The sequence below is a fragment of the Haemaphysalis longicornis genome, unplaced genomic scaffold (assembly GCF_048455015.1).
Source record: "Haemaphysalis longicornis isolate Haplotype H1 unplaced genomic scaffold, Haemaphysalis longicornis Haplotype H1 scaffold_3, whole genome shotgun sequence".
NCBI lineage: Eukaryota > Metazoa > Arthropoda > Arachnida > Ixodida > Ixodidae > Haemaphysalis > Haemaphysalis longicornis.
The window spans coordinates 72,971,789-72,998,268 of NW_027526335.1; the positions used below are offsets into that span (position 1 = coordinate 72,971,789).

The 26,480-nt window shown below is 47.6% G+C and overlaps 1 protein-coding gene across 1 annotated transcript in view; it reads right to left on the reverse strand.

Moving 5' to 3' along the window:
• Positions 1-18,828: 18,828 nt before the first annotated feature.
• The window catches only part of LOC144174623 (fatty acyl-CoA reductase 1-like), a 35,712-nt gene continuing 28,060 nt past the window's right edge, over positions 18,829-26,480 (reverse strand). Inside the window, exons 9-12 of the mRNA XM_077703400.1 lie at positions 26,185-26,424; positions 24,738-24,867; positions 21,063-21,190; positions 18,829-18,960 (exon numbers count right to left, since the gene is read on the reverse strand). Coding sequence (XP_077559526.1) covers positions 18,867-18,960; positions 21,063-21,190; positions 24,738-24,867; positions 26,185-26,424 — 592 coding nt within the window. The 3' untranslated portion in view covers positions 18,829-18,866. The remainder of the gene's footprint in view (positions 18,961-21,062; positions 21,191-24,737; positions 24,868-26,184; positions 26,425-26,480) is intronic.

Here is a 26,480-nt window from a genome sequence, read left to right on the forward strand (position 1 = left end):
TTTACGAAATTCCGTTTACGAACATTTATACAACAAAAATAACCGCTAGAAGACAATACGGCTCACCAAAAGAGAAAAAGATAACTAAAAAATTATTTACAGAACATGTCCTCGATTTTTGAGGTGAACTCTGACATTGATTGTATACTGGTAATCGAGGAATCTAAACTATTCCATTCTCTTATCGACAGGGGAAAGAATGAATGCTTGAAGCAATCGCTGTTAAAGGTGTATTCGGTAATGGTGTACGCATGTTTGTGTCTTAGTTCTCTGGATTCTGCTAGGGAGATGTATTTTGATGCATCGATGCGGCTGCGGTTATGAAGCAAGTTGTGTATAAATTTTAATCGTGCCAGTTTTGCCCTTGTCGCTAGCGTAGGAAGACCACAAGATTCTAAAAGGTTAGTGGGCGAGTCGGTGCGTTTATACTTGTTGTAGATAAACCTTACGGCCTTCCTTTGTACCCTTTCTAACCTTGCAATATGAGTGGCATATTGAGGAAACCAAACCGTGTTGGCGTACTCTAAAATTGGATGGACGAATGTTGTGTAGGTTAAGAGCCTAGTTTGTGTCGGTGCAAGTGGTAGCCCCCTTCTTAAGAAAAACAGCTTGCGCAGAGCTGCAGCGGTGCCGTTGTTTATGTGCGCTTCCCATCTCAGATCGGGAGTTAATGTGACACCGAGATATTTCTGCTGCGTAACTCTTTGTAAAGGTGTGTTGTTTATTGTGTAAGTAAACTCAGAGGGAAACTTCTTTCTGGTCACCGTCATACAGACTGTTTTTGTTAAGTTTATCTACATTTGCCATTCTTCACACCAGTGAGCAATCTTTTCCAATGAACTATTTAGTGCCTTGTGGTCATCGCTGTCTCTAATTTCCCTGTAAATAATGCAGTCGTCCGCGAAAAGCTTAATTTTGCAGTCTATGTCGGCTGTAATGTCATTTATATAGATAAGAAATAATAATGGCCCAAGGACGGAGCCTTGGGGCACACCTGACTTAACAGAAGCTGTCCCTGATAATGCGCCTTCGTAAACCACAAACTGTTGGCGGTCGCTAACGAAGTCTTTTACCCAATTCGTAATCTCTCCACCCCCTATTATGTTTTCCAATTTTGAAATCAGTTTGTTATGACAGACACGATCGAACGCTTTCGACAAATCAAGCAGTATTATATCTGTTTGGGAACGGTTATTTACACAGACGGCAAGATCGTGAACAACTTCAGTAAGCTGGGTTACAGTTGATAACCCTTTCCGAAAGCCGTGCTGGTGGGGAGACAGAAGGTTGTTATTTTCTAGAAAGACAGTTAAATGCTTTAGGATTATATGCTCGAGTATTTTGCATGACATACTGGTGAGCGATATCGGTCTGAAATTAGAGGGAACAGCTGTATCTCCGGTTTTGTGTATTGGAATAACCTTCGCTACTTTCCATTCGCATGGAAGTTGAGCAGTTTGAACAGATTTGCGATATATAATGCCTAGGTATTTACTGCACCACTCTGCATATCGTAACAGAAAATTGTTGGCGATATCATCAGGGCCCCATGCTTTTTTGGGGTCCAAGTTCAGAAGAAGGTTAAAAATACCCTCGTAACTTATAACTAGTGGTTCAATTGGCTTTGGGACAAGCGGAATGATTGTGGGAGTGATACCATTGTCATCAGTGAAAACAGATTGAAAATAATTGTTGAACACATTGGCCTGACTCGTTCTTTCGCTATCGGTTAGAGATGAAGTTGTTCCTGTGCCGGGCCGAAAGTGTTTCCAGAATCGATAAGGGTTGCTCTTAATGTAGCCGGGTAGCGCGGTGGTGAAATAATGTTCTTTAGCAAGTTTTGCCTTTCTCTTGAAGTCTGCAACAGCACTTGCCAGGTTAGACATGCGCACTGAATTTTTGCCTTTCTTTTTGATTACATGACGTAGCCTTTTCACTTTGCGCTTGGCCTGCAACACTTCGCGTGTCACCCACGGATTATGTTTGCGTTGCCTTTTAGCCTTTAGGGGAATAAAATTGGTAATACAAAATGTGACAATAGCCTTGAAGCTCGACCATATGCGATTCACATCAGTCAATGGATCGACAGCCAAGCTTGAAAACTTATCAAATTCGTGAGCCAAGTAGGCGAGAATGCTAGCATCATCAGCGTTATGAAAAATTTCGGACAGTTGTTATTGTTGATCGCGATGTTATGCTAAATCCTAGCTTCAATTTACAGATTGGTATGTGGTGATCAGAAATCCCTGGGATGACATTAACGACTGCTTTATTTGGCGAAAACTGGCCACTAATCAAAATAAGGTCAAGAATTGTTTTTGTTTCCTCTGTTATTCTTGTTGGTTCTAAAACGATCTGCTGTAGGCTGAAATTTAAAATTAAATCAATAAGTGTCTCTGATGACTGTGACGTGTACTGCATGTTGTTCCAGTCTATATCAGGAAGGTTGAAGTCCCCCATGATAACTAGACGAGAATTGTGAGCATGACTTTGAAGATATTCTTGAACCGCTATAATAGAATCATTCCCAGAAGAGGGGCTTCTGTACACACACCCGGTAACTATGTTAATTCCATCACAATTAATTTTACAGAATACCGCCTCAGCGCCCAAAACATCAGGAAGAGCGACAAAAGGAATAGACTTGCTTATCAGCAGGGCTACGCCACCACCGCGCGAGGGCCGATCTTTCAGGATTACTGCGTAGTCCGGAGGAGCGATCTCATCACTGAAGATATCAGGCGTCAACCACGTTTCTGTGATAGCCACTATGTGTGGTTCTTGATCTGGCAGTAATTGTTCAAGGCATGAAGTCTTATTTACTATGCTGCGGGCGTTTACAGTTAGTATTGTTATTTCTTCGAGTGAGCGTTTCGTCTCGTCTTTGGACGATTTACAGTGTCGTCGTTTTTTTGCAATGGTACCCTATCATCCTTTAAATCGTCCCAGACATAAGCGATGTCGTTAATATACAGCTTCGTGTATGCCAACGCTACTTTGTCCTTTTTTTCTCGGTTGGATTTTGCACTGTCCCACAGTTTTTTTCTGATTTCACGAGTTTTGCGAGAAAAATCCTCTCCTATAGACAGATCAGTATCCTTGAGTTTGAAGCCATTCTTTAGTATCGCCGCCTTTTGCCTTGAACCGAAAAGTTTCATAATAACTGGCCTTATTTTGTTGGGTGCAGGCCTGCCCAGCCTGTGAATTCTTTCAATCTGAACCGGCTCGGCTTCCCAAGACGGCGCCCTGGACTAAGGGTGCTCAGGAAAATAAAGTTTACTTCCTTCCTTCCTTCCAGCTCAAGAATACTTACTATGATATCGTTATTGACAGCGCGTTCAAGTTTTTCGCTTGTTTCATCCTTCGTTTCTTCTAGGCCGTAAACGATTAAGTTTGATCGTCGGCTGCGGTTCTCAAGTTCCTCAATTCGTTGCTCGAGCGTTTGGATTGTGCTAGTCATGGAAAAAATTTGGGCTTGGCAGGAAATAAGTTTTTCTTCGAGTGCGCCTAGAGCATCTAGTTTGTTGTCGATATCGACTAGTCTTTTTTCCTTGATTTCCTTTATATCCGTTGAAATTTCTTTGAGTTGTTTCATAATTTGAGTAAGTTCAGGTCCGGGAGTGGTCTCTACGTCGCCTCCCAGCAACAACAGTCTTCCGAGAAACAACTCGCCGTCAGCCGGTGATATCATGTTACGCGAGAAATTGCTGGGTAGATCGGCTCCTTTTGAGCGTATGTGATTCGTAAATTAAAAACAAACAAATGTACCAAACATTTTACCATGTCTAGCGTATAACTAGGCTCTTGTTTACGTGTGCTGTTATACTTTTACTGAACGGTGTTTTACTTGAGTGAGAGATAAAACAACCGCCAACTGATAATAATAATGGCAACTTTATATACACCATAAGGTGGTTTTTTAGAGGAGGACAAGGTGAAGCAGAAAGGTACAAGTTTTCTATCGATGCGTACTCCTTCAGTCACTGAAACATGCAATCCAAAAATTATAAAGATATAGTGCACCCCTACGCACTCCTGTTGAGGATTTGCATGACACATTACTGATGCTCGATGGATCAGCGAAGTTACATATTTTTGCGTCTACTTGTACTTGCACTCTTATATCCCCCACGTATTAACCTGCACAGGGGAGGAGGCGGAGGAGTAAAATTCATTCATGCGAGCCTTAGGTGCTGATGTATGGGTGCCAGCCTCGTTGGTGTTTAAAAAAAAAATATTCTCTCTTTTCCTGTGTTCTTTCGCTAATTAAGGAAAACGGCCGCTTCCGGTCCCGCCCGGTTTTTCCAACTCCAACTCGCTTGCGGCTCCTTGTAGCCAGTTCATTATCAAAGCCTGGCTGCCCAAGCGGCTTCGGGTTGTCAGGTTGCCACGCATCATACGGGAACGGGTGCATAATTTCGACGTTAAAGCGGGGTTCGAAATACATTTTATCCCATGGGAGCTATGCTGGGACCGATGAAAAACAACCTAAAAGCCAGAAAAACGCAAGTGAGAAACGTAACAGCGGGGTTCTACTGTACATTGAAAAGACAGGTCGAAAATGACCCTTTTTTTTTTTTGCCCAGCGCCACTTTCAGCATCAAGATGTGAGCCCATGCCTTACTCAAAGAGGTAGCCGTCTGTTTGAGCCAGAGAGAGAAAATTCCTCAAGCACTTAAGTAAGCTCGCGTGATTTTGAAGGTGAAATCCTAGCGATAGTTATCAGAGACTTCTTTATGGCTACATAGCGTTTGCGCCTATGTGTTTGCTTTTGTTTCTTCGCACTTTGGCGAGAATTACTCCGGCAACTCGACTGGCCACACTCCTGAAGCGGCAGCTTCATCAGAATCATTGCTTCCTGTGACTGGCCTGCACCTGCATAACGCCCGCGTCACCACGATAACTTATCACGTGGCACGTAGTAGGCCAACTCTCGTTCTTCCCGCTGGAAACGCGCCAGGATAGCGCAGTAGTAAGGAACACGGCTCCTGTTCTCTAGACACGGGTTCAAGTTGCACACAAACCCAAACGTGGTTAGTTAAAGAAAGTTGAAGTTTGTGGAAGTGTTGAAAAAAACCTGGTTCGTCTTTCCGAATTGAAAATCGAGATGCAACTCTTGCTGAGTTCAAATGAGGGACTCTACGAAGTAGCGAATATGTATTCTGGTCATTTTACCCCACCCATACTGTAATATTGAGTCAGCGTTCATGAAAGCTTATGTATAGTTCATTTGCATGCGGTTTCTTCCTCAAGAAATTTAATTATGTTCGTGCATGTAACTTTCTATTTGCACCTCTGAAGAACAGTATACTGACTGCGCATTTAAAGACTGAAGTAGAAAATGCCACATGTGTTCCACTTGTAATGTGTTCCACTTGTAAATTTGCAGTTAGGCATGGCTGGAGTAGGTCCGTTGCTCCCTCAAAAAATTCGTCTGGGGGCGTTTCTTTGGATTCTTTTTATCTCCAGATAATCTTCTGCAGGCGGCGCTCATATTCGTACAATATACATAGATTGGAGCTTTAAATTGCTCACTTTATTCCGTCTCGGGATTATCCCTAAGTATATTTTATAAAAGAACATTAAGTGTGACGTAATGTAACCACACGTTCCAATGCAGGAAATGTAACTGGAAAGCGTTGTTTTCACATTAAATAACTTGTAACGGAACTTGTTTCAAAATTGGAAAGGAACGAGGAAGTAGCTTTAGTTTCTGTTTAAGAAAAAACGTGTACAACACTGCTACAAACATATAGATTGTGGTGAGTAAACGCTACCACCATGCATTTTCCGAGTATTGTGGCTGATCAAAACCGCCGCAAACTGCAGGCGCTGTCTGCGCAATGATCAGTCGAAAACCTCAGCACTAAGCACACATCAGTTCCAGCTTGCATGACTGACAGCATGTATGTTTCACTCTGGCTTCATTAATTACCTGTCAGAAGAAGTGAACCATAGTCATCAATGGCACGCAGATGCTCTTAGCTCGGTGCCTCATGGTAATGAATCCAGGGAAGGGAAGAGAGTGGCGACTATCAACAAGAATTGATATGCGTCTACGTGTAACCGCCGTGCAGATAGCACTTTATTGTTTCGTAGTAGTCGTTGTTGGCGTGCGTCACTCGCACGAAACTGTCTTGGTAGCGCCAATATCTTCATTTTCGTTACTCAGAGTGGAAACTTGGGAAGGTGGCACTGGAATAGCTTATGTATAAAGTCAAACCCCGTGACAACGAATTGTAATACGCGCCGCGATTAGTTCGATATATCGGATAGTTCGTTGTAGCCGAACCCGCCATTAACGAGTTTTTTGTTACCAGTTCGCAATTAGCCCCCCCCCCCTCCCCCCACGCATGCAGAAACGAACACAATATACTTTGTCATTACCATACACAAAGCAATCCATATTTATTGCAAGCTATAAAGCTACTTTCCGCCGTAGCTAACTACATCGCAAAAAGAAAACCCGGTGATCCTTGTTTCCACTTTTGTTTTGACGGCGTCAACTAGCACAGCAGTCTCTACATGAGGCATCGTTTACACCAGTTCGAGTCCGTGTCCCTCAGTATCGAAGCAATCTTGGCGGAGCACATCGACTGCCGAAAGCGCTTCATTAAGCGTCGGAAGGCTTTCACTCTTGACATCCTCCGCTTCTTGGGTGTTCTCACCAGCAACAGCTGTCCCGACATCTGCCACGGTGCCTCCGTCGGAGCGGCTCACAGTGGCGGCAACGTCGTCGTTGTCGACACTCAGGAACATCTCGAAGGACACTCCTTTTGGCACAGCGTCGATAACATTGGTGAGCTGTTTCCACGGTTCGCCGATGCCGTCTTGGTCCGGATTCGCTGACTGGGCGGGTTCCATCGTGAGTTCCGTGTGTCGAAAACAGTTGCGGAAAGGGTCGGCGTGACGTTACTTCATGCGAGCAGAACATCTCAATCGCGGCCAATCAGCACGTCAATCGCCGCTGTGGACCATGAATTTCGGCGGCAATTCAAGGCTCGCCGAGTTCGATATATGAGGTATGAATTTAGTTATAAGGAATATGTTTCGCGTGTATTTTCGTAAAGGATTTGCTTTTTTCGATATATAACATAATTTGCTATATCCGGGTCCGTTATAATGGGATTTGACTGTATTTCCTAGAGCAAAAAAGACGAGAACACAACGGAAGAATGTGGACGGTACAGGCGCTACCGCCTGCCTCTTTCGCATTCTTCTTTCGTGTTCTCGTGTTCTCATGTTATTTTTTTTGCCAAGGATTGGGCCGCCAGGGGGCCACAGCGTGCAATCGCCTCGTGTGTGGGCTCTTGTAATTTCGATCTGGGCCCCGCATGGGGCACCTTGAGCAATCTTGGTGACGGTACTGGCGATACCGCGGACCCCGAGCCCCCAAACATACGCTGGATCCAACCGTGGCAATGTGTTTATAGGTGGAGGGTTAGAAGCCGTGAACGGTGGCCGTCGGAGCCCAGGTCAAGCTCCGGCGGATGGGCTCCTTGTCTGTTCACCAGGCAGGGAGCTCCGGGACCTCTTTGGCTACCAGGGTAAGGTCAAAGGAGAAAGTACCCCCGTCTCCCTGCTTTCCAATGTGTCATATGGCATTTTCCAAACCCCCCCCCCCCAAACGTGATCGGCCCCCGAAAAGGGGCCGCACCGAAGTTTCGTACCCACCTCTTTCAACAACTGTCTTGTCAACAACCGCGAATAACTATGCTCGTTTTCTTGTGATTGAGTCTGCTGACTCAGCACGACCTGTCGCTTCCATGTCCGTATTCTTGATCTATAAATTTCTGCAAAGCACCATAGGTGGCAAATATCAAGCTAAAAAGCTCAGGACCGGAGAAATCCTGGTAGAAGTCAATGCTGAACAACAAGCCCGCACTCTTCTTGCACAAACCCGCATCCATGATCTGGACATCAGGGTCACGCCCCACAGGAGCCTAAACAGCTCCCAGGGTGTGATTTCTGAGACAGATCTCTTGACGGAAACAGATGCCGACCTTCTCGAAGGTTTAAAGGACCAGGGTGTCACAGCTGTGCGCCGCATCACGATGCGCAGGGACGATAAGATAATCCCCACCAGACACATTATCCTGACCTTCGACCGTTCGACACTTCCGCAATATATAAATGCAGGCTACATCCGATGCTCTATTCGTCCTTACATACCGAACCCGCGTCGCTGCTTTAAGTGCCAGCGGTTCGGGCACAGCACAACCTCTTGCCGCGGCAAAACAACCTGTGCGAAATGTGCAGCGCAGGACCACCCCACTGACAACTGCAATTCTGACAACCTCACATGTGCAAACTGCAGGGGCCCTCATGCGGCCTACTCCAGGAAGTGTGAGAAATTCCAAGTGGAAAAGAAAATAATCCATCTAAAAGTGACAGAAAACATCACCTTCCCAGAGGCGCGGAAGAGGTTCGCCTCTTTCCCCCTGGGGAGGTACGCCGACGCGGCACGCCGGGGGGCGGAGCGGCGTCTGGTTTCGGCGGGGACCCAGTACCGCGAGTCGGACTTGGTCCCGCCCCCCCCCCCCCCCAGGGTTGCCTCAGGCAGCCCAGCCCGCCTCCACACCGCTCGCTGAGACAGCAGCGGTTGTGGTGGCAACCTCTTCCGTCGGGACCGGTACCGCTCCCGTCCGTGCCTCCCCATCGTCCAGTGCGTTGGAGGGTGCCATGGACACCACGGGCCCCGGACCGGCTCCCACCGCCACCGCACCGCCCGTGCCACTTCTGGTGCCCCCGACACCAGCGGCGGTGGCGGGTCAAACGAAGGGCCCCCGAAGGGGGGCCAAGTCCGGGGGGCCAAGTCCGGGGTGCCCGGTTCGACGGGCACACCCAGGACATCGGACGACGAGATGGACGTCGTGCCGTTCTTGCCTGCAACGCAGCGCAAGGAGCGGCCTCCGTCGTCCAAGCCTACAGATAGGCCGCCCAAAAAGCCCAATCCAAGAGTCACAGCCCCGAAAGACGACACATAAACATACACACTCCAGTAGCTCTCACACCAAATAATGGGAAGAGAAAATATTGTTCAATGGAACTGCAGAGGCCTTATGAATAATCTTGACGACGTGTATGAGATTCTGCATACCAATCAGCCAAGTGTAATGTGTGTTCAGGAAACACATTTGAATTCTAAACACACAAATTTCTTGAATAGTTACCTGGTATACAGGAAAGACAGGGATGGCTGCACACACTCTTCTGGCGGTGTGGCCATAATCGTCCGGAAATCCTTAGCATGCCACCCTGTCACTCTGAACACTATCCTTGAGGCTGTAGCAATACGCTTGATAATATTTAATAGGTTGATAACGGTATGCTCCATATACATTCCTCCTGATGTTTCACTTTTAAGCTCTGACTTCGAGGCGCTGGTTGACCAGCTGCCCGAATTATACATCCTGACAGGCGACCTTAATGCTCACAACACTCTTTGGGGCTCTTCTCGCACGGATGCCCGAGGTCGCCTTATAGAGAAATTCCTTACATCTTCAGGAGCATGCCTTTTCAACAATAAACAGCCTACATATCATAACATAGCACACAACACATACTCATGTCTTGACTTGGCTATTGGCTCCGCAGTTCTCTTTCCTCTTGTCGAGTGGGGTGTGGGAACTGATCCATATGGCAGTGACCACTTTCCCACCTCACTTACATACATAGGTAAAGGCCCATGCAGTCCATCTTCCCATAATAGGTTCAATGAAGCACGAGCTAACTGGAATACATTTACAGAGACATCCAAACTACACCACACATCCATAGGACACCTACACGTAGATGAAGCCGCACAACTCCTCACGGCGCACATCCTCAACGCCGCCGAAAGGTCCATTCCCCACGCCTCTGGTGCCCCGCGCAACCAGCGGAGGCCGTGGTGAAATGAGGACTGTAGGCGGGCGCGAGAGGCCCAGAACAAGGCGTGGGGTATCCTCCGTCGGTACCCCACGTCGGGAAACCTTCTCTTGTTCAAACGGGCCAAGGCGTTAGGAAAACGTGTGCGCCGTGAGGCAAAAAGAGATAGTTGGCGCTTATTCATAACATCTATAAACTCGTACACAGACACACGCAAGGTATGGACACGTATACGCAAACTCAAGGGACAACAAACACACAGCCTGCCCCTGGTCAGTACAACAGGGGACACACTGGAAGACCAGGCTGACACACTCGCACAACACTTCCAACACGTGTCCAGTTCAGCGCACTACACGAACACTTTCCTGAAACATAAAGCCTCTTGTGAAAAGAAGTCCCTACACGACAACAACAAATCACAGACTTCTTACAACTCCCTGTTTTCACTACATGAGCTGAGGGCTGCTCTGAGCACGTGTAAACCCTCAGCTCCAGGCCCAGACAACATCACATATACAATGATACAACATCTACACGCAGACACACTTGAAGTACTTCTACATCTATACAATAAAATATGGCTTTCGGGGCACATTCCACACTCTTGGAGGGAGGCCATTGTAGTGGCTTTCTTGAAGGAGTGAAAGGACCCGTCGTCCCCCTCAAGTTACCGTCCAATAGCCCTGACGAGCTGCCTGCGCAAGCTCTTCGAGAAGATGATAAATCGCAGGCTCGTGTACTTCCTCGAGTACAACGGTCTTCTCGAGAGCTGCCAGGCAGGCTTCAGGGTGGGGCGATCCACGAATGATCAACTGGTTGCACTTGACTCATACATCAAGGATGCCTTCGTACATAAGCAGTACTGTTTAACTGTCTTTTTCGACCTCGAGAAGGCATACGACACCGCTTGGCGTTATGGGATCCTTAGTGACCTCAGGTCATTCGGCGTTTCGGGTAATATGTTGAACACCCTTGTTAGTTATTTGTCAGAGAGAACGTTCAGAGTAAGAGTTGGTTGTGCACTTTCAAAGGTTCACGTCCAAGAAAATGGCGTACCACAAGGTGGCTTGTTGAGTTGCACTCTCTTCATAGTAAAGATGAACTCTCTTGGAAAGGCACTGCCACCAACAATCTCTTATTCTATGTATGTAGATGACGTGCAAATATCTTTCAAATCATGTAATATGTCAATATGCGAACGTAAAGTCCAGCTTGGTGTCAAGAAGCTTGCCGGCTGGGCAGACAAGAATGGGTTTAAATTGAATCCTGCAAAAAGCTCCTGCGTTGTGTTCTCCAGGAAGCGCGGGGTCCATCCGGACCCAGACATTACTCTTAATGGTGTGTCGCTTCCTGTGAATAAGGAGCACAAGTTCTTAGGTGTGGTGTTTGATCACAAACTCACATTCATTCCCCACATCAAAGAACTTAAAAATAAATGTCTCAAAACAATGAATATACTTAAGGTTCTTTCCCACCAATCCTATGGTTCCGACAAAGAACACTTACTTCGCTTGTATACTGCTTTGGTTGGGTCTCGTTTGGACTATGGCAGTGTGGTGTATGGGTCGGCGACTAAGACAGCCTTGCGAATTCTTGACCCAGTTCTACACCTGGGCCTTCGTCTTTCGTCGGGTGCTTTCCGCACTAGCCCTGCTGAGAGTCTTTATGTTGAGTGTAATAAGTGGAGCCTTGAGAACCAACGAACATACATGGACTTGCTTTATGCTTTTAAAATTTCATCGCTGAATAATCATCCTTTTTATCCTGTCTTTAACAACACATCCACAACTCTGCTCTTTGTAAATCGCCCATCCGTTCCTCTGCCCTTTTCACTTAGAGTGAAAGAGCGAGCCTCGGATCTCAGTGCTTCGTTTTTAGACGTGTACAGGTCATCCTTTTCAAACAGTTTACCGCCTTGGCAAGTTCGTCCTGTGTCGTGCGACCTTTCTTTTATGAAACTTGACAAAAATCGGCTACCGCGAGCTGCAATACTGCAGCACTTTCTCTCTCTGCAGTTTAAATACCCACTTGCAGAATTTTACAGTGACGCGTCTAAAACCTCCACCATGGTCTCCTGCGCTGCTCATGGTCCGGATTTCAGTGCAGCCAGAACCATGAGCATCCACACAACAATTTTTTCAGCAGAAGCGTATAGAATTTTACTGATTGTACGACACATTCTTGAAACTCAAATTCCCAATTCCATCATCTATACAGATTCTTTGAGTGTTGTTCGCGCACTGTCATCGCACAAGCTCCCCAAAAACCACATAGTTAATCTTGTATTCAACACTATCATGTCCGTGTATGCACAAAAGCATCAGCTGGTCCTCTGCTGGGTCCCAGGACACGCAGGGATCGCTGGGAATGAGTTGGCAGATGAGAGGGCTGCTGCTGCTGCACTCAGGAACACTGTTGACATTACAACGGTACCCTACACAGACCTCAAGCCACACATAAGACAATACCTGCGCAGAACATGGCAAACACACTGGGACGAACAGACAGACAACAAACTACATGTAATAAAGCCACACTTGGGACGGTACACATCTGACTCACACAACAGACACAGGGAAGTCGCCTTGGGTAGGCTACGGATAGGGCACACGCATGCAACTCCCTCGTATCTGCTGGCGGGATCTCCTAGACCCCAGTGCAGCAGGTGCGGAGAGGCCCTATCCGTAGTGCACATACTAATCACATGCAAGGCACTTCACACAACACGACACAAACACTTCAGAGAACTCTACAGACAACATGTTCCCCTACATCCATCGTTTTTCCTAGGTGACGAAGCCATTGTTTCCGTGAAACGTGTGTTTGAGTATTTGTCGGACGTCAAGTTTTTAAACCTCATTTCCTATCACGCATCATGAAATCTGGCCCTATACACCAGCCATGCTCATTGTCGTTTTGTGATTTTACTTTTGTTTTTGCTGATTTTACTTAGTATTTAAGGTATCACCTCTCATATACGACTATTGTTTTGGCGCTCTTTGCCCCAGTTGGCCTTGCGCCATAAACATCAAACCATCATCAATTTCGATCTGGGCTAGCGGACTTTTTAGTATCCTGGATTTTAAAGGGAATACGAGTCTTCGTGAACATGTGTTGAACACCTGGACACCAAGATTCGGCCCCTAGGACCACCGAGTCCTTCAAAAACGACTTCGGATTCCTCGGAGGATCGGCGGCCAGTCCTAACGCACCAGCGGCGTTCCAAAACTCGCATTCCTGCAACAGCGGCTACCGGCGCCGCGACGGCCGCTTACCTGGCGGCGGCTGTGCCTGCGAGGGTAGCTGCGAGATCTCAACCGGCACCATTGAAGCCATCGAGTGGACACTGCGCCTCTTTCAAGACGCATGAAGCGACGATGCTGCACGAAGACACGAACGGTCCATCGGACCCCGTGACCATGTCATCGAATACACGCACCCGTCAGGACGAAGGTGAAGACACCGACTCGCAAGACAACCAGATGCAGCATGACCTCGAAGACGAAGAAGGCTGGCAGCGAGTTCCTCTAGCCAAAAAGAAGAGACCCACACGCAGCGACCGGGTAAGTTGATCACGAATCAACCTGCAGTTGAGACCTCTAGCTCAAATTAGAATCAGACGCGTTCCTCGACATGCTATAGCCAATGCTATCGGTTGTACTGCCCCCTCGGCAGAACTGGCTGAAATGGCTGCAGTGACTTTTGACGACGCAGCCAATAGCGCTCATATAGCACTGCACGACCAAAACCACGCGGCCAAGCTACTCCAAGTAGATAGACTAACTTTTCGACAGGATGGCAAGACAGAATCTATTGAAGTGGTAATCCAACCGCTTCAAACTTACAAAAACACCATACGGGGTGTGATACAAGTAGACCCGGCGGGAAGCAACGAGGGCATTATGAAATGGGTTCGCTGCGAACAGGCGGAAAGCCTTCGCATTCAAAAGATTGGAAAGACTGACCGAGCTGTGTTAACTTTTGACACGACTACTTCACCAAGAGTGGTGAAATACTACATAGAGATTGTTCGGGTTGCAGAATATCGCCCAAAACGCGTAGTCTGCTTTAACTGTCATGATTTTGGGCACATGGCAAAATTCTGCCCCTCTGCCAGTGTCTGCAAAGAATGCGGCTGCTGTCATCAGGAAGCTGATGATTGATTGCACTGACACTGAATTCTGCGTGGCATGCAAGAAGACTGGCCACTTATCTGTTACCAAATTTTGTCCCAGTAGTCTCCCGAAAGAGGAAGAGAAAACTGCTCAATCCAAAACTGTACGCAACAATCCTCCAGCATCCGGGTCTATGAATGCCTCCAGCCCAGCCTCTGCTGGAATCTCGTGGGCTTCTGCGGTTACTGGCATGAATAAGGATAACGCACAATCTTTGCACTCTCTACCTCCAAGTCACCCGGTAATGGTGGAGAACGCACAACTTAAAAAAGAACTTCATGAGTTACGGACTGAGCTGCAAAACTTGAAGAAGGAACTTGCGTCTCTCCGAAAACCTGTGCATCGCAAGGAGTCGGCTTCTCCACCTCCACCAAAGAGTTTCGAACGCCGAAGCCGTTCTCGTGTTCAGCGCAAAAAAAACGCCTTACTTGACGCATCATCCGCGTACATCACGGAGTAGATGCTTGAGCAGCGAGAGGCGCAGCTAAAATTTCAAAACAACAAAGAGTGCCAGAAGTTTTTTAGCGGCATTACGGCCCTACAAGAACAATTCAACAGCCGTAAAGAATACATACAAGTAACACAGAAAATGCAGGAATTCACTAGAATGATAACGCCGGAGGAAGCCAAACGCAGAAAAAAAGGAACTCAGTAGATGTCCCTCTCGCCCTCCCCTCCTCCCAAAAGGCTAATAGTTCAATAAAACTGTCGCAGCGTTGCTCAAACAGGTCCTCTTTTTAAATACCAAATTTCTTCTCTACAGCCTTTGGCCCTGTATACTGTTGCGAGAAACTAGAGGCACAAGCAAAATTCCTAATTATGTTTCTTTTGCGGACCCTACTGTACCCCACAAGTTAAAAGACCCTAACAAAGCACTCAGCGTTAGTGGTCAGGCCACTATTCTTGTTCACAAGTCTTGCAAAGCTGTCCAGCATCATTGGGACAAAGCTAGCGATTCATCGCGCGAAGTAATAATTGTCCGAATGGACCCCCCCGGTGGCAAAGCCCTTCTACTAGTCTGCGTCTACTATCGCCCTCAATGTACCTCGCACGTTCGGGTCACATACGACTGGATCCTTCATGATCCTTCTGTGAATTTTTCTGGACAAATAATTGGTGGCGATTTCAATGCACGAAGCACACTTTGGGGATACCCTACTAGCAAGCTCCATGGGAAGCTTCTCGAGCAAGCGATAGAGTTTAGCCATCTACAATTGCCAAACGAGCCTTTTGTTTACACTCGCGTGGGCCTACACTCCTCCCAAAGAGACACAATGCCAGACCTCACCTTCTCCACACCTGGTATAGTCAAGTCATGGCAAACTGCCCCTTGTGCCTGGGGTAGCGATCACTACCCTATTCTTCATTTGAACGCCAAGAAACTCCGACCTAAATTTCAGTACTCTACCATTAACTGGAACGTGTTTCGGACTCTACGCAAACTGACATTTCCGGCATCCCTACACTGGTTTCCAACATCACGACTGCTCGCACGAATGCTATCGAAACTGTTGAAAGCACTGTTGAGATTTCCCAACCAGACCTCCACATGCATAACCTTTTGAGAACTGCGAAGCGTCTTACTAATCGCTACCGATCTCAAGGGAAGAAACATCGCGATTTATTGAAGCTCAAAAGACAGCATAAAATTATTCACAAATACCAGAAACCCTTCCAAACGAGAAATGGCAGGATCTCTGCCAACGACTACGTCAGGAGAGAGGGCTCGCACGCCTTTGGGCAATCTTTCGCGGCCTGTGTGGCAAGAATAAGACCAAGCTCTCAATCATCAAAGAACTATGCTTACACATGAATTACACGGATGTTGAAAAGGCTATCCTGAAAACCTTGTTCCCCCCGTGCGACATCCTACGCCAGTTGCCTGCAACCCCTTTCTGCTATTGAGATTCCAGAACCCGACCCTTCTCTAGATAGTCCCTTTACACATGGGGAACTCCAAATAGCACTCAAGCAAGGGAAGCCTAAGTCTTCCCCAGGACACGACGCAGTCACCTGGAAGGAGCTCCAGAATCTGTTCCCCGTAGGGCATTCTATTCTTCTCGAGCTGATTAATCGGTAATGGGAATTAGGCGAAGTTCCTGAACACCTCAAAACAACGATCATACACCCTTATCCCAAGGCAGGAAAGGGTGCTAGAAAACCTGAAAATTCGCGGCCCATTGCACTTACTCCTACTCTAAGCAAGGTAATGGAAAGACTGATAAATAATTGTTTGAATTATTATCTGGAACGCACAGGCTGGTTCCACTCAGCTCAAACTGGCTTCCGCCCAAATCTCGGAACGCATGACTTCCTATGGCTCCTGCGGCGAGTCTTGATATCAACCGCAAATCCAGAAAATGCATCCCAGATTACGTCCTCTCTTTAGACATACGCAAGGCTTTTGACAATGTTTGGAAAAACGGAATCCTACAGGAGCTGTCCCAGGCTTTTCCCAGTGCCAAGGCACAAGCCTGGATCCGATATTTCCTGCAACATCGCCCTATACAACTGAACTCTCCAGGCCATGAAGTCACCACTTACTACGTAAACCGAGGAGTTCATCAAGGCTCCAACTCGGACCATTGCTGTTCAACGTTGCTATGAACCGTTTGTCCCGACAGCTTTAAAAGGATACCTCAGCTCGATTCGCCCTCTACGCCGACGATGTCGTCGTCTTGACAGAAGCGGCCGACTACGATGGCAAGGAAGCCATGCCATGAGAACTTCAGGCTGCCGTTTTTAGCCTAGAACGCTCTTTGTCCGCCTTCAACCTGGAACTCTCACCACAGAAGACTGAATTTGTCAGCATCAACGGCAAACACAAAACTTAACTGTCTTATATCTTGACCCTTCATTTCTGCGGTACATCAATCTCATCCCAAAACGGAACCATCCGAATTCTCGGTCTCAAACTGAGCAGCTGCAATCGCCCTCAAGCATGGAGAGTTGCCAGTAGTTCCTCTTCCCCCGCTACGACAACTCATGGAGGAAACTCAGCTACGTTTTCAAACGCGCCTAGAATGCTCACGGCGAGGACAAGCAATCTTAAAATGGGACGCCTTGAACAGCGCCTTTGAGGAGGCACTCTTTCAAGGTACTATCCCCCCATGAGAACGTCCACCGCTTGGACTCATCAGACGGCGGCCTATACGGCGCTCCAACCCGGCGGCTAGAGAGCGCCTTGTTAGGCGTATACGCCAAGACAAAGCCATTGACGAACTAGATATTTTCACAGACGCAGCAGTGGCCAACAATGCCGCAGCGGTAGCTTGGGCTTGCCCTCAATTTCCACCCCTGGATGGGTCCTGCAATATCTCACAAATCTATAGCCTAGTAGCAGAAGCCGAATTTTTTGGAATTCTAGGTACCCTTCAAAGCATCCAAGAGAATCGCCCGTCACTTCCTGAAACCAAACTATGCGCTATCACAGACTCTCACGTAGCACTTCGTGAAGTAAATCGTTCTTTCACCCCAAACTCAACTGCCACTATATACTGAGAAAGATTCAGGAGCTACGGCAAGAATTCCGTTCGTTTGGTTTGGACCCCGGCGCACACCGAGGGTGATACAGGGCACCGGTTAACTTACATGGCTGCACGGGAGAGTCTCTCACATCCTCCCATGTTTTCTTTTGACCCACCCCCACAGGACGCGACCAGGCATGAATACTACCGTGAAGCAAAGATCCTTAGTCGTAAGCGCCTCCAGGAATCCTCCCCTGTGGGTTTCCTCACAGCTCTAAAACTTCTCCCCAGAAAAGGAGAAGTTATTGCAAACAAGATGTACGCAAACTCTGCATATACTCCCTACATTATTTTTAAATGGACCTATCCTCGATATACTTCAAAGTGCATATTTTGTGGTGAATCAGTCGTTTCCAATCTTTACCACCTTATCTGAATGTGCTCCGCCTTTTCACAAGGACGATCGGAACTTTTAACACTACACTCCATCCAGTCTGATGAACAGGACCATATTCGTCAAGTGCGCGCTAATCCCTCTTTATTAGAGGCAATTGTAGAATTCTCTTTCCAGAATGGTCTCTATAAAGCCGTTTAATTCGTGATTGACTCAGCCCTGTATGGGTCAGTGATTCTGCGACAAATGCGAACTCACTTTCTAATGGGACAAGAAGTGCAAATGTGTTTTCGAATACTTTTATTTTCATAATTTTTTCCCTTTTCCTACTCTCTCCCATCCCCTTCAGGGTCTTATGACCTCCTCCAATAAACAGCCAATCAATGAATCAATTTTTGCGCAAGGAAATATGCACAAGTTACTCATTTTCGCCTCTACGACAGTGTCCGCTGCGGGGGCAGCGGGTTGTACAGCTACAGCGAAAAATTTCTCCCACCTCCCCTTGCGGGAACCCCTGTGTAGATGCGACGCATAGGGGGTTCCGTTGTTGTTTCCGTTAGGTTGATTCTCCCATCGCGTGAAACGTGCCGTGAACCCCCTGCCGCGGCTATGACACAACGTGGCGCGGCTATGACGCAACACAATCCAACACAATCCACTTTAATCCAATCCAATCCAAATCCAATCCAATCCAAGCCAAGCCAAGCCAAGCCAAGCCAAGCCAAGCCAAGCTAAGCCAAGCCAAGCCAAGCCAAGCCAAGCCAATCTAATCGAATCCAATCCAATGCCCCTCGCGAGAGAGTGTTCGCTATCGGAGAGGAGAGGGGGTGAGCGGCGGAGAGCGCAGCTCGCGCGGCGAGGAGAATGGGGGAGGGGTGTGGACGGACAACAACGCCGTATGGAGGGACAAGGCGAGGGAATGAGATGCAGTCGCATCTAAAATTAAAAGGTTGATTATCAGAGCTTCTGTGCCGTCTGTGGCCGTCTCTTCAGTAGTCGCCACACAACCGTTACCGGGAGCAGGTTGAGAAACCGATGCTTGGTGTAAAGCCTGGGATAAAGGAGGGGAACATTGGATTGGTGAGGTTTTACACTGGTGAGACGAAATAACCTGAAGTGTACAAATACGCAAGGGGGAATGTCGAGAAATGGTATAACTTTTTTTGCGGGAATAACGGGCTCTGCAAGTTGCTATATTTAAATCTATGGTTCATCGACTATGTGACTGCTACTCTACTTCTAGCTGTTAATCTGTGAATGACAGCTAGTTAGTATTCGACCAGGTTATTTGAAAGATTCCCCAATTCTAAAACGTCTGTGCAATTCTTTCCTACGATGGGGGCATTGCGCACTCAAACAGCGAAGCTGGGTTTTACAGTCACAGTCAATGAGCCATTTGTTGATTATGTCAGGTATATAATTCTCGACCGCCGCTACGTCGCTGGTTAGCTCAAATATGCATGACGTCATTGTTCCCAATCTATTTTGTGCACCCTACCGAGACTTTAAAACACTTTGGCAGTTAACAATTTTTCGATAATGAGAATCTCAAAGAAAACGTTGATTACACCAGGTCATCCCAAAACTTTACCAACTCTAAAAAGTCTGCGCAATTCTTCACTACGAAGGTGGCATTGTACACTCAACCTGCGAAGCTGCGTTTTAGTCACAGTCAATGAGCCATTTGTGAACCATGTCAGGTATATGCTCGACCACCGCTACGATGTTGGTTAGCTCAAATCTGTGTGACGTTATCTGTGCCCTTTACGGAGACTTTAAAACACATTGGCAGATACCAATTTTTCGATAATAAGAATCTAAAAAAATGTTGTTACTGATGTACCACTTTGAGCTTTTCTTCTGATCGAGTTTATTCTATGCGGACGATTGCCGTGTGCTTTTAGTTACCAGTTCGTCGGTTTACCTTTTTTTTTGTGTAAGCTTCTTTTCAGTAGCTGCTTCTTTTTTATAGTAATGTGCAGTGCTGATATTACCGCTACTATTGTGTAAAAAGTTGAATTATACTAGTAGTTCCGTTCCCTCGTGCTATATCACTGATGTTGTTTTACGTCAGGTGTAACGTGCGCTCAGGCTAAATAGGGCAGCTTTTGTTTTCTTTCGTCCGCTCTCGTATTTTAGTTTGTAACTTAAAGACAGAAATAAATATTTGAATCAAAAATAATTCGTATACCTAACTGATCCAGCACTAACCATGTACTTGAACCGTTCTCCCTGTGGTCACAAAATATGCACATTGGATACGCAATAAAATAAAATAAAATAAAATAAGACGGGCGAAATTTTTACAAGCGACCCGTGCAGATCGGGGAGTCATGAATTTCTTATCTGCCTGTGACGTTCCTGGAGAAGCGCAGACCGTTGATATGAGAATCCCATCATTGCTTTGCACGCGGCACACATCACCGTAGTTGACGTCTTCATCCTCTTGCAGAACCGGGACATACCGGCGCGCACACGTGCTGCCTTTATGTACACCGGGACGCCAACCGCTTGCGAGTACACGTGCTTTAGATGCGCGATTTCAATGAAACCACTTAATTAAAACAGTTCATCTGTCCACGTTTCCGAGATACAACACGGGCATGGCTCTCCGCACGGAGCGTGCGGAACTTCGACACCATGACGCCCGTCCATCATCCCAGAGCGCGTTGAACGCTGACACACGATATGCGATTATAAAATGACTGCTTTCATGAGTACAGCCCTGGGTATTTTCGTCCCCGGACAAAAAAAAATTCTTGGTACGTTAATCATGTGCAGCTTCGCACTAAAACTCACGCGATTTGTTTTAGTGGGCCGAATTTTTGGAAGCGCAGCATTACGTTGTAGATGGCCCGACTATACCGATGCGCAACAGTGCCAAATTTCATCTGTCGGGTATTATAACAGCCGAGCTTACACAATTGGCTGATGTGGAGAAAAAATTGCATCGTAGGGCAGTGTTCACTTTCCCAAAAGCCAATCACTCAAAAAATTCCTGCGACGATACCAAAAACAGGAGGCTCACTGTGCTTTAGGAGCTTGCTTACGTGTGCATTTCATTACTGAACTCCTGAACTACTTTCTGATTCATTCGTAATGCCCAGTGCCTGCAGGTCCGAGGTCTCTATTTCTCCCTTTTCATGTGCTTACCATTTCATGTGCTTTCGAGCATCTGGAAGCATTGACACATCGGCGTTGAAGAGGTATTTGTGAATTCCCAGCATGTAATGGTCCCAGTAGGTGAACCATGGCATCTTCCGGATGTCGACGTCGAGCAACTGTAATTATAAGGATTGATTCATTGATTGTTAGGTTTGACGCGCCGGCGCTACACAGGCGATGAGGCGCACCGTAGTTGAGGGCTCGGGATTTATTTTGACCACCTGGGGTTCTTTAACGTGCACTGAAATCTCAAACACACGGGCGTTTTCGCTTTTCACCTCCATCAGGAAAGCGGTCGCCGCGGGCAGGAATCGAACCCGCGTCCTTGGGCTCAGCAGCATAACGCCATAGCCATCGCTGCGGGTTTAATAATAGTAATTGATGCCAAGCATGCATGGCCTGTCGTCGTGGTTTCCAATCTGTGTCGTGAAAAGCAGGTGCGAGTGAAGAGATTGAGCTAAAGATCGAATTCCCACGTAAACAAGCAACTACCAACTGAATACGCAATTCAGAATACAGGGATTACATCGTGACTGGTTGCATGGAAATGAACGTGGTCTCATGCGTTAGAGGAGTATATCGTTTGCTGCACCATATGGTAATGGGATTGACGCATTATGACACGGCTGAACAGATACGCAACGAATAATACAGTGGCACCCCGGTTATATGTCCCCGAGTTTTACGACAATCAGGATTTTACGACAGAGAAGTCGGGTCCAGGCAAGGTCCCTGTACAGTCGAGCCCACATATAACGGCCCCACGTAAAGCGAACTTTCGCTTATTACGAACAAAACCCGCGTGACCGTCAAAATATACATTATTTCAATGGCATAAAAACCCACGTACAACGAACGTCTTTGAGCCTTGCCGATCGGTTACAGCAAACGTTCGGCGCCGCTATGTGGGTTGAAATGACGGCCTCTGCCCAGCGCTGCCGGGGCAGGTCGCTTTCCCGAACCTACTCGCAGGCAGACCGGGCAAATCGGGATTTTCCCGACTTCTGCCCAGGCAAAGGCTGCCTACATCGGTACAAGAAGCGGCACGGCATTGTTTTTAAGTCGGCTGTCGGCGAGGCGGCGTCCGCACCGCAAGTGACCAAGATGTTGCAGCGTGGCTTAAAAAAATTTCCCCGCATTTCCCCGAGGGGAAGAATGTGAAAGTGCGAATGCATGAGTTGAATTTGCGCGGTTCGGTAATGTTCGCGAAAGAGAGATCACACACACACACACAACTACAAAAAAAGAAAGATGCATTTATTCACAGACACCTATTTGTGTTGTCGTTGTACTTGATTGCTAGAGCGGATCTCAGCTTTGAAATTTCGTGTCAGTACTCCTTTAAGCAGGTGCATTAGCCCTTCTCACGCCCGATTCCTGGCCAATCCCCCACGTGGGTATGCGCTATGCACAGACACCTATTTGTGTTGTCGTTGTACTTGATTGCTAGAGCGGATCTCAGCTTTGAAATTTCGTGTCAGTACTCCTTTATGCGGGTGCATTAGCCCTTCTCACGCCCGATTCCTGGCCAATCCCCCACGTGGGTATGTGCCATGTCAGCGGCCAGGCAGCGCGCGCCCATCTCCCCCCGTTGCCAAGGAAGACGAGGAGATTCCTGGCCAATCCCCCACGTGGGTATGTGCCATGTCAGCGGCCAGGCAGCGCGCGCCCATCTCCCCCCGTTGCCAAGGAAGACGAGGAGCGCGCGCACCCGCAGCTGTTGCTATGTGGACGGACGGCGGTCACAGGAATTCAGGGTCGCTTATAAAGTGCATTCGCACTTAAAAAAAAAAAAAACTAAGAAGTTATTTCAAGCAATGCGGAGTGCGACGTCTATAACGCATGCTATGAAAGGCAGAACATGCACTGGCGGGATGCATAGGAAAGTGCGCGTCGCAGCACTTCTGGGCACCGACATGGATGGCAGCGACCGGCGCGTCCCTATCGTCTACACAAAATCGAAACAGCCTCGTTGCTTTAGAAGCTGTGTCCGTGCGCTACAGGCACAACGCTAAGGTTTTGGATGACGCGCTATATATATACTGGCGGACTGGCTGAGTGAGTTCGACCGTGACAATCCGAGGCAAGGCAGCTGCGCGTGCTGCTCTTGATCGATAACTGCTCTGCGCACCACGTGCAACTTCCCTGACGGCAGTGATTCTCCTTTTCCTGCCACCTAATACCAATTCGAAAGTGCAGCCGCTTGATTTTGGAATAATACGTGACTTTAAGGCATCGTATAGGCGCCGCGTTGTGGAGCGCTTGGTGATAGCTGTTGACCGCCCGGCAGCGAACTTGCCTCCATAGAGAAATAAAAAACCAGTATTTCTTTCTCTATGTTGCCTCTTCAAGTTTCGCTGTATTCAGCTGTAGAGATGGTGAAGGCTGCCTTGTCGGAGGTGACAGCCACTTGCGTGCGGAATTGTTTCCGCACGGCCGGCTTCGTCGACACACAACGTGAAGCCGAGTCATCGACTCCGACAGGGGGGGCCACAGCCTCGGCTGAGAAGATATCGTTTGTGCCGATGAAGATGCTGACACTGCGGAACGTGCACGGTCGAGGGCATCGTTAATAAAGTGCCGTGCGAGAACGATGCCGAGGAATCGGACGCGGACGACGACAAACTTCTGAGCCTGCGCATATAAGCGCGCCTGTTGCAATGGGCTACATTGTGGACCTTAAAGAACTTGTTTACGCGAAGGGCCTCGGCGAAGAGCACGCGGCCGCTCTAAATAAACTGCATACCGCCCTAATCAAGTCTGCGCTGCAGAAACAAACAGCAAACAGCAAACAAACCTGTTTGCGAAAAAATAAATTGTGCTTCGAATTTTGATTTTTTTTTTACGATGGTCCATTTACTAAGACCTTCGGGATATAACGAACGGAGGCCGCGTGACACTCAGGTTCATTATAAGCGGGCTCAACTGTATACCCAATGCAATAAAAACCTCAATTATCCGGCGCAATTTTAAGCCTGACCCGCTTTATGCGACGACCCACGCGAAGAGCGCGACCGATCTGTGGATGAAATGAAAGTGCCGCGGGCCTGCTCCGTGGACCTTGGGCCCGCTCAATAGGTTGGCATAGCTTTTGTCTCCGTCTAGATTTACAAGTCTCTGCACTCCAGCGGCAGCTTGCTCTTCTGCTGAATCGCTTGACCCCTCTCCTCGCCGGCGTCTCTTCTTGTCTTGTTTCACAGCGGTCGCAGGGGCAGTGTGTAGGTGTTCATTTCTCCCACTATGCATTGAATAGCCAACGAGGTTACGCTCACAGGCTTAGGCTTTCACATGTGTTTGTCGTGATCGCGTGTGATACGCACTGGCTGGCGGGAATTGCTGCAGCGGACTGCGGTACAATGTTTGTTTAATACAACGTGATTGGCGCCTGTACTGTATTATTCTTTTCGCATTTACTTTTTTTTATTGTTTTGGGTTTCCGAGCCCTGCAAACATCAAGTTTGTAGTTGACATTAAAATTTCCGGAAAAATGTGTCGGCCGCAACTGTATTTATAGGTGTGATAGCTGTTCTTCGGATTTCACGACACCTGCTTTTTACGCTTCTTTAAGGTCCACACAGAGTAGTATAATCGGTTGTTTACTGTGTAGGAACACCGTACTTAGAGAAGAAATGCTCGTTGCAGATAGTTTCCGGGGAAGTATACCTGCTTGTCGGCGGGAGAGAGGGTATCCGCCAGTGCCACCAGGTTGTTCGATGGAAACAGCCAGCTTCGAGTGGTGAAGTACTCAGCGACATCCATGCTCTTGCGAACTTTACGGTAGATTGGCACAAACCTGAAAGGCGCCAGTATTTAAGTAACTGACCCTTTCGCTTGTTGCTGAAGAATAAAGACGCGTTAAGTAGAATGGATAGAACTAGGGTTTGGGGCTCCCTTGCGTAGTCCAGTCAAACCGGACATAGTTGGTGTAGGGCCACGATAAATCCGTTGCGTACATACGGGATACAACAAAACCAACAAACTCCTCCACCCACACTACCGTGAATAGGAGTGCGCGGGAAAGTTTTCCAACCCTGTGACACCGTGTACCAATTCCTTATGAAATGCGGTCAAATTAAATGCCCAACTTTGACTAACCACAATGAAAATCTCGACCAATCCCTAACCCCAACCCAACCCCTGTCCTTGCGCTGAGGCTGACCCGAGCGCGAATGTGTTTCCGAATGTGTTGTTGCCCCGCGTGTGCCCTACAGCGAAGCGGACCAAAGGTGGCCTAACCATGACGCAGCTGGCGGGCGCGGAAAGAGATAGCCTGAAGCGTGTTCTGCGGCTGTGATCCTGTACGATCCCCTGCTGGCTGCTTTAGAGAAATACAGCTCCTGAATTCACCTGTGAAGCTACGAAGAAGAGGAAAAACAGGCACCGCGCACTTTTTGGGGCCACTTCATGATCTAGTGAAATGATGTTACATAATGACGTCATTGTTTGTTCGCGCACAGCTTATAGGCATTCATGCTTGTGATTTTTTTAAATTTACACTTAGGGCTTAAAAGTGTGACGTAACTGCCGACGTCACCCAATCCACAGAAAAAACAGCACAAGAGTTCCGTACGCTTGATTCTCATCCTCAGTCAAATTTACCTAGCTGGTTTTTTTGCATTACGTTGTTTTTAAGAGCTACCTTCAAGAATTTGGCACGATTTCCAGAATTTTTTGACCTGGTTATGTTCTTTGCGTCGTCGGCCGTTTTGTTGCCGTTTCTGGCTAGCGGCGACCAGGGCGACGAATTTCCGGGCTACCCGGGGTCTTGTACCTTCGCATCAATTCAGGTTAAACACATTAAGACTGAGCTACCGGAGATTTTCTCTACTGGCATGTGGCCGCAGCAAGCCCTGCTGAATAGGACATTACAGCAAAAACCTGTGATTCTTTCTTGGGCTAGTTCTTCAACGCAATGAGGGCTAAAAGAATTGAGTGCACTGATATCTCAATGAACCAACAATTTCTATAGAAGAATCACAGAACGAATATTAGCTATCGCCCATCTAATTCCAGGGCCCGGTCTTGAGCTGACTGAAGGACTCGCGGACTATATACTGAGTTGATATTCCGTTGCTGCGAGCCTCGCCGTACGGGGGTTGTTGTTACAAACCTTGGCTTTTGGCCTATCAGTTTCAGGCCTAGGTCTCCAACAAGTGCGGGTAAATAGTTGAGGTGCCAAAGGGTAACGTCGTGCCATAGCGGGCTGTTGGTGGCGTAAAATTTGGGGTAGCGCGTCAGGTTAGGCAGAGGGTGTCGCACAATCAGTTCCTGCATCATTGCGGATACTTCGCCCCATGTCTGTTGTTGCAAGGCGCCGCTGGTCGAGTGGTACACCATCACGTGATTTGGCCTGCACACGTACACACATGCACAAACACGCCGGCCTCAGTTTCTCGTACGCGCCGT